The sequence below is a fragment of the Amblyomma maculatum genome, chromosome 10 (genome assembly GCF_055883805.1).
Source record: "Amblyomma maculatum isolate TAMU_Amacu chromosome 10, ASM5588380v1, whole genome shotgun sequence".
Lineage (NCBI taxonomy): Eukaryota > Metazoa > Arthropoda > Arachnida > Ixodida > Ixodidae > Amblyomma > Amblyomma maculatum.
Genome location: NC_139353.1, coordinates 161179908 through 161188677, shown reverse-complemented (window position 1 = coordinate 161188677; position 8770 = coordinate 161179908). Strand labels below are relative to the sequence as shown.

The 8770-nt window shown below is 50.1% G+C and overlaps 1 protein-coding gene across 1 annotated transcript; it reads left to right on the top strand.

Moving 5' to 3' along the window:
- Positions 1–275: 275 nt before the first annotated feature.
- Positions 276–5267, top strand: LOC146177800 (uncharacterized). Its single transcript, XM_084580586.1, has 2 exons — positions 276–755; positions 1242–5267. The coding sequence occupies exons 1-2, from the start codon at positions 375–377 to the stop codon at positions 2382–2384; spliced, it is 1524 nt and encodes a 507-aa protein (XP_084436712.1). The 5' UTR covers positions 276–374; the 3' UTR covers positions 2385–5267.
- Positions 5268–8770: the final 3503 nt, after the last annotated feature.

Sequence of the window (8770 nt, the reverse complement as noted above, 5' to 3'; positions counted from 1 at the left end):
ACATACGAGGGTGTGGCTCTGAACGCACCCATTACGAAGGAGAGCGCTCTGCCCGAGGCCTATTCGGAGTCGGCGGCTTTCCCCTCCCCTGGAGCTACCGTGCATGCCCAGTCGGAAGACTAGTCATGAATCCCAGCTTCCCAGAACACCTAGTCTCCTGCCCGGGTCGTTGCGCGCGTTGGGCGCAAGTTTTAAAACGCAACGCACAAGTGTGCGGAAAACATTGCTTTTGGATGGCGCTGACGAAACAAAGCGCCAGCACGCGGCATCGAAAGGTTTGCATGCGCGACGGCGCCCTCGGCTCCAAAAAAGAAGCCGAAGACCGCTGAGAACGACGCACCGATGGATGTCTCGTTTTCCGAGACGTGAGCGCTATGGCGCCACTCTTCAAGGTGACAGGCCGTGACGGCCAACCTCATCCTTTCCCGCTTTGCGGTGGCCGAAGTGCCGCTACCTTGGCGCTCCACACCAGCCACTGCTATCTTATCGGTGCTACGGCTTCGCCGGCGCCGGTGGTGAACGATGGACGGTGCGTGCGGTGCAGTGTGTGTTGGTTCGAGTGTGACTGTGTGCTTTCCTCCATATCCACTCGCTCTGACGGGACGTTTTCGCCGCCTATGGTCCGTGTATCGCCGCTGCCGCGTCGTCGTCGGGCTAACACCCGGAACCTCAGCGGGGACCTGTGGGACACCGTCATGCCTTTCCATGGCGCCGACGCAGGGTGCACTTGCAAACTTGGTTCGCAGAACTATATCGTGAGTCCTTCGCCATTTTGTTTGTTCTCCAGCTGCGTTTCTTTGCTGTTTTGATGATGGCTAGGTTTCGCTTTCTTACTTTTAACGTGCAAGGGTTCCGTAATCCCGATAAGCAGCGGCAAGTGCTACACCTTGCACGTTTGTATCAAGTTGATGCTTTGTTTTTGCAGGAATGCAATTTCCGTACACCTGTAGATGTCATTTCGTTTCGTTCTTATTTTAATGTTGATGCCTTTTTTTCTTTGACGGACTCGCGGTTTTGCGGCGTGGGCGTCGTTTTTCTTAACCCTGCATTCAGATCTAGTGCTCAGTGCACATTCGGTCTCGACGGTCGCTTGATTGCGGTGGACGTTTTTTTGGACGGCCGGAGAACTCGTTTCGTCAACGTTTACGCGCCGGTCACGCGTAGTTTGACGAACGAGTTCTTCAAATCCATTGCACCACATTTTTTGGATGATGTTCCACACGTTCTGCCTCGCCATGCAGGTGGTTGCTCCCCTTTGGTTCACCGTGCTTTTCCCTGCTTCTCTGGCTGCCTGTCCACCGGACATCTGGCTGGAAAGGACGCCCGTTTTCAACCATCCCTGCCTCGTCACCGCTTCCGCCTATCGTGCGCTGACCTCACCAGTGCACTGGACCCTCGACAGTCAACTGGAAACACCATCGACATCTTCTCCCGTCCCAGCTTTTAAGCAGCCGCAGCCGCTGGCGTCGCTCTGTGGGCTCGGTGGCTGTGCCACGATGCAGTCACTCAACCCGTTCTGCCTCGCCATGCAGGTTAGGAAGCCATATTGTCTTTACGCTAAGAAATCTAGTGATTATTTCTTGTTACAGCTGCCGAGCCCACAGTGTTGCTTTGCGATTGCCACTGAGTGTGCTGATGTCATTATTTCCTTGCTTTTGTTATCCGGCGACATAGAGACTAACCCCGGCCCTGCCCAACTCGACACTGTACTTGCGGAACTTCAAAAATTGTCCGCCGGCCAGTCGACACTAATCACGGAAGTTTCAGACCTCAAAACCCAGTTACTAACAACAGGAAACCTGATTTCTGACCTAAGCAGGTGCATTAGCGCACTTGAAGGCCACTACCAAACCATACAGACGCTACGCACAGAGATAGAAGGCATAAGCACTCACACCGCTCAGGCGAATCGACAGCTCTGTGATCTCGAGGATCGTATGGACGAAGCAGAAAACCAGTCACGCCGAAACAACCTGATTTTCTACAATATTCCTGACCCTGATCCATCTGAAACGTGGGGCGATTCTGAAAAACTACTAATTCGCCATTGCTCCGAATTTTTGGACATCACCCTCGACCCCAAAACATTAGACCGCACTCAGCGTCTTGGGCGCCACGAACCTGGCCGCTGCCGTCCGCTAATTGCCAAATTCGCGCTCTTCAAAACGAAAGAAGAAATCCTAGCTAATGGCCGCAAATTCAAGGACACAGACTACACCGTCGGCGAAGATTTCTCACGTCGCGTTCGTAATGCGCGCAAGCACCTAGTTACCTTTGCCAAAAGCAAGACTAACCGTTTTTCTTTGCGGTACAAGACCCTGTTCATCGGTGCCCGTCGATATATTTTCGACGAACCATCGCAATCTGTAAAAGAGATACCATAGCGGTTGCTGCGCCGCAAGCTTCCAGCCGCTCACGTATCTACCACCCCCCAGTCTAATCTCTCCCTTTCGGTGATTTTCACTAACATACGCAGTTTTCTTCCGAAACGCGAAATAATCTCCAATCTTGTGTGTTCATCTTCTAGTAATTTGCTGATTCTTACCGAAACATGGCTCACTAATGACGTCACTGATACTGAAATTCTTGCTGACTTACCGAACTTTAACCTTTTTCGCAAAGATCGCACATCCGCTCGAGGCGGAGGTGTACTCATCGCAGTCCACAATCAGATCTCGTGCACAGTTATAAATATTCCATCAGACCTCGAGATAGTATGGCTACATTGTCGCGCCACGCCCCAAACCGTACTGCTAGGCGTTTGTTACAGAGCGCCAAATGCCAACTGTGATTTTTCCCGAATACTTAACGACGAGATCAGTCAGCTATCGAGAAAATACGCAAAAGCACATATCATCCTTTTTGGAGACTTCAATTTTCCAGGAATCAACTGGCAGACACAGACAGCAGTCGGCAACAGGGAAGCGAATGACTTCATTGAGGTCTGCCTAAACTTCAACTTAACACAAGTAGTATCCGAACCGACCCGCGTTGCAGAAGGGTGTGCAAACATCCTCGACTTAATCCTAACTACCCACCCGGAAGCCCTCTTCGCTTATCTACGCGAAATCAGCGACCATAAAGTTATTCACGCCACATTTGAGTTCCACCCATCACGACGCGAAGATCAAAACAAAACTATTCGGCTATACGACAAAGGAAACTATGAAGCCTTTAATCTCGAATTAAGCCAATATCTCACAGCATTTGAAGTATCTTTTCACGATCGCTCAGTAAATGATAACTGGTCCCTCTTTAAGAGCAAGATTATCGAACTAACAGACAGATACATCCCTAAAATAAGCTTCCACTCCGACCGCCAAAAACCATGGTTTACCAAAACAATAAAAAGGTTCGACAACAAAAAGAAACGCCTTTTCCGTGCGGCAAAATTAAAGCAATACGACGCTTTCGCGTGGGAAAAATACTATACACCCGAACGCACGTACCTGTCCGCAATCCGCAATGCGAAATACTCTTTCCTTCACAACGACCTCTCGAAATTGTTGACTTCCAATCCCAGAAAGTTCTGGCAGGTAATAAGTGAGCACCCAGCACATACCATCACTCTTACTAAAGAGTCCGGCGAAGACGCAGATGACAAAGAATGCGCTGATATTTTTAATAATGCCTTTTCATCTGTATTCACTAATGAAATTCAACCACCAACTGCGCCTTCCACCGACAATATACAGTCCAACATGCCTGCTGTCGTGTTTTCTGAAGCTGGCATTTCCTCGCTAATCGAACACCTTAAAACTTCATCATCGACCGGCGTCGACGAAATTAACTCCAAAATACTTCGCAATACTAACAGCATTTCTGCAATATACTTATTGTTATTGTTTTCTCAGTCGCTTTCTACAGGATGCATTCCGGATGATTGGAAAGTGGGGAAGGTCATTCCCGTCTATAAATCAGGCAAGAAAGATACTCCTTTAAATTACCGTCCCATATCATTAACCAGCATACCTTGCAAAATCATGGAACACGTCATCTATTCTCAAATCATGAACTTTCTTGACAGTAACAACTTCTTTCATCCCTCACAGCACGGGTTTCGCAAGGGTCTGTCATGTGAAACTCAAATGGCCATCTTTCTTCATGACGTTCACTCCAGCCTCGACCTGAACTTACAAACTGACGCTATTTTTCTAGACTTCGCTAAAGCATTTGACAAAGTTCCCCACAGGCGTTTACTGCTGAAACTAACCATGCTAAATCTGCATCCTAACGTCTTATTATGGATCGAAGAATTCCTTTCTAACCGCTCTCAGTTTGTTCTCGTTAATGGACACAGTTCTAACCCTCTTCCAGTAACATCAGGCGTACCCCAAGGTTCTGTATTAGCTCCCCTCCTATTCTTAATCTATGTAAACGACTTACCCTCAAACCTGGTTTGCAATGTTCGTCTGTTTGTCGATGATTGCGTTATTTACCGCAATATTTCCAACACCTCTGACCAATCACAGCTCCAAAACGACATTAACGCAACACATGCCTGGTGCGATGACTGGCTAATGTCGCTTAATCCTAATAAATGTAAACTCGTATCTTTTCACCGCCGGCGTAACCCCCAAATTTTCACTTACTTGGTTGCTAACACTCCACTAGAATCTGCATGCTCATACAAGTACTTAGGCGTCACCTTGTGCCAGGATCTCTCCTGGCGCTCACATGTAACGAACATCGTCGCATCAGCTAACCGATCATTAGGTTTTTTGAAACGCCATTTACGGCACGCCCCTCAAAGTATTAAACTTTTCGCCTACCAATCGCTCATCCGACCTAAACTAGAATACGCATCTGCTATCTGGAGCCCACAACAAGCATATCTCATCAGTTGACTAGAATCTGTCCAAAATCGCGCCACGAGGTTCATTCATTCTTCCTATTCATATGACATCAGTGTATCGTCACTTAAACTGCAATCAGGTTTATCAACTCTTGCCCATCGTCGTCGCATTGCTTCTCTTAATCTGTTCCATAAGTTTTTTTACAGCTCCCTCGGCCAACCACCCTACATCACACCGCCAGCTCGCATATCTCATCGCACCGGCCATCCGCTAGTAGTCTCATGCCAGCGCGCCCGCACCGTCACTTTTTCTTCATCATTCTTTCTTCGCACTGCAAAAGACTGGAATGGCCTTCCCCACGATGTTGACGCCATCACCTCCCCATCAAGTTTTGTAAACAGTTTAAATATGCACTTCATAAATACCATGTAGGCAATCATATTCAATCTATGTTTGTACTCCCACCCCTTATGTAATACCCCCAATGTGGGGTCTTTAAGGTAATAAAGTGAAGTGAAGTGAAGTGAAGTGAAGTCCTGCTTGGAGACTTTAACTGTGTTTTGGACTCATGGCGCGACATCAGGGGGCCCGGACAGGGCGCGTCACATTGCCATGCAAAAGAACTGGGGAAGCTTGTCCGCTCCCTGTGCCTTCAGGACACATGGGTCGCACTACCAGGGGGCAATTTTGTGGCAACGCGCACTAGGGGTCGGAGTGCTAGACGTCTAGACCGAGTGTATATCCCCTCTACCCTGCTGGCCAATTTGCTTTAGTTTGAGGTGCTGCCCTTTCCTGCAGCGGTAGGAAATATTAGCGACCATCTCCCAGTAATGGTCACTCTACAGGGGGCGCCTGGACGCTCCAACAGCCCACTAATGTGGCGAATGGACTCATCCATACTACATGATGATGAGTGCATTACTACGATTAGCGCGGAACTGCGGGCATTGGTAGCGGATGTGACTGTCTTGACTCCCACAGGCTGGGATACCCTCAAGTCACGATGGCGAGACGTTCTCGTGCTCACGGGGAAAGCGCGGCGCGTCCGTGTTACTACGGCGCTTAACGACGTCATCGGACGTATGCGGATTGTGCGCGATGGCGGCGAGTTAACTTTCGCAATGAGAGAGTATCTTGACACACTGCGCACTCGGTATCATCGCATCCTTGAGAACAGCTCCCGCTCATCACGTATGGCAGCAGGTTCACGCATTCCCCTTGTTGACACAGCTGACATTGGTTACGCGCGCTCGCAAGGTCAGTCTAAAGTTCGGCCACCGCAAGTGGATGAAGTAATCTTGGAAGATGGTACTCCCTCTTCAGATGAAGCCGATATCCTGAGCATCTTTTGCGGCCATTTTGCTGCCCTGTTTTCTTCCCAGGGCGTCGACCAACGCGAAGGCTATGAAGAAGCTGTCAGCTCCTCCCTCAGGTTCCTGAAGAGGCACGCGTGGCACTTACATCTCCAGCTACTATGGAGGAGGTGCGCGACGCTTTAGGGGCCATGAATCAGTCGACTGCGCCTGGTGCAGATGGGATAGTGGCAGGTTTTTACACCACCTTTTTCAACATCATCGGAGGTTTTCTTCTTAAGCTTGTAAACGGCTTTCTTTCAAATGGCACGAAACCACCCTCGTTTAGCGCTGGGCGCATCGTCTTGCTCCTAAAGGATGGCTTGACACCATCAAGCCCAGCGTCTTGGCGACCAGTTACCCCCCTGAACACTGATTATAAACTGATTGCCACTCTACTTGTCAGAAGGCTGCGAGCCTACTTAGAGGACCTGGTAAGCCCTTACCAGTCCTGCGCGGTACCTGGTAGGTCGGTGTTTGCCTCCCTTACGTTAACGAGATATGTATTCGCTTACGCAAATGCCAAAAATGTCAGTTGTATATTCGTTGCTTTAGACAAGGCGAAGGCTTTTGATAACGTAGATCACAGCTATCTCTTTAATGTGCTTAGTTGCTTTGGCTTACCGACTGAATTTGTACGACTCATAAGATCACTATATAATGGTTTAACCAGCCCACTCGTCCTCAATGGCACCATCGCAGGCAGTTTTGCGGTAACACGAGGGGTAAGACAAGGGTGCCCGCTCTCACCGGCCCTTTTCGTGCTTGCTCTGTATCCTTTTCTGCGTAAAGCAGTCGCCGACAAACGAATTCGGGGCTTCCCAATGGTAGGACAGGAAACGCTAGTGGTTTCCGCGTATGCGGATGATATCTGTGTTTTTGTACGGGAGAGCGAGAGCTTCCGAGTCTTCCTAGCCACCTTTGACCAATACGCTCTTCTGTCAGGTGCACAGCTCAACCCTAGTAAAAGCCAGGCGCTACGTTTTGGGTCTTTCAGAGATCCACTGCCTGTGGCGGTGAACTTTGTGGCCGCAGTCCGTGTGTTGGGGATATTGTTCGAAACAAGTGGAGTTTCTTCCCGTACTTGGGAAGAGGTTGCGTTGCGAGCAACACGCGCTCTTTCGGAGGCCGCACTTTTCAGCCTCTCACTAAGGGCAAAAGCCACGTTTGTGAAAACTCGTGTGTGCGCTTTCGCTTTTTATGTGGCACGCGTCGCAATAATTCCGCGCCGTACAGCGGGCCGCCTCGCGTCTCTTGTGGGCCTTTGTGTGGGACGGCCGGACTGCGTTGGTTGCCCGCCACTTGTTAACGCTGCCGACAAACTGGGGGGGCCTTGGATTGCCGTGCATCCCTACTGTGTCGCGGGTGCTGGCAGTGAGGTTAGTGGGTTCCCTTCTCACAAGGGAGTCTTACCCAGGTCGCTCACTAATCTTCTACTGGTTAAGCACGGCACGTCGGGCTTTCAGCCCTGGAAGGCATGTAGGCCCCCAAGCGGAGAGGCCGTCCTCTTTCTATCGCGCTGTCGAGGGAATGAAAGAGGCGTTAGACGCCGACTTACCTGATGCGAGCCATACAGACACGCCACCCATTCAGATTAGCGAACAAATCGCGTGTGCCCGCCTTACACCGGATGAAGTCCGGATGACAACCATCTCCAAATGGCGGGTATTGGCGACAGGCCGAATGCCCAATGAAGTTGTAGATTTTGAGTGGAACCGGCGCTGGGGGGTTCTTCCCTCGCGCCAGCGCCTCGCCAGGTGGGGCGTGGTACCCAACGATAGATGCGCCAATTGTGGTGGCGTAGAAACGTTGCAGCATGTTTTCTTTGAATGTGTTGTTGCACGCACTATGTGGCGCCTCGTGCAGCGCATGTTTAGAGTTCGCGTAGGCCCTGGCACAAGACGCCAGCGTGGCCTTTTTCCACGTTTAGTTGTCGCCGCCACCATGTATGTACTGTGGCGGCGTCGCTGCCTCGCTGAGGCACGTCGGACTCCTGCTCGCGCAATGTACCCAACGCTGAGGAATCTGCGCCTCGTCATCTGGAAGTACTTGTCTGATCAGCTAGAAAGAGATGGTGAGGCGCGGTTTCTGCGGCGTTGGCATACGCGCTTCTTTGTTGTAGGTAACAACAGGCTGAAGATGCCGGCCTTGCTGTACTAGCCTGCGAGCCTCGTATCCCCTTCCCCCCTTTCTTAAGCTTGTACCCGAGGTCTTGAGTAAGCGCAGTATTCAAGCTTATATTGCGCCTTTATGTGATGTAATTGGTCACCCTGTCAAACAGCTTTTTCTCTTGGGGGATAGTTTCCACACTTTGATGTGCGTCTGAGTTTTATTTCCCTTAAGGGAAGAGAGGCCGTAGGGACAGCTTTGGCTGTGGTTATCATTACCCTTTGTTTGAGCACAGTGAATAGCGTGTATTATTGACTACTGTATAAACATCGCACCCACGATAGTCTGTGGTTTCAAATGTACGTTCAAGGTACCAAATAAAATTCTCTTTGCTATCGCCGCCGCCGAGTTGCTTAGTTCTTTTGCGGGCGGAAGTCAGCCCATTACAGAGTTTATTCAGTGCAATCATCGACCCTTCATTTGTGTCGTCGACCTTGTCACCCCTACGTGACA

What these genes read in the sequence shown, in the direction of transcription:
- LOC146177800 (XM_084580586.1), top strand. Translation starts at nt 375, where the DNA reads ATGGCGCCACTCTTCAAGGTGACAGGCCGTGACGGCCAACCTCATCCT. An exon ending in TTGGTTCGCAGAACTATATC is followed by an intron (nt 756 to 1,241) that starts GTGAGTCCTTCG and finishes CTCGCCATGCAG; the next exon opens with GTGGTTGCTCCCCTTTGGTT.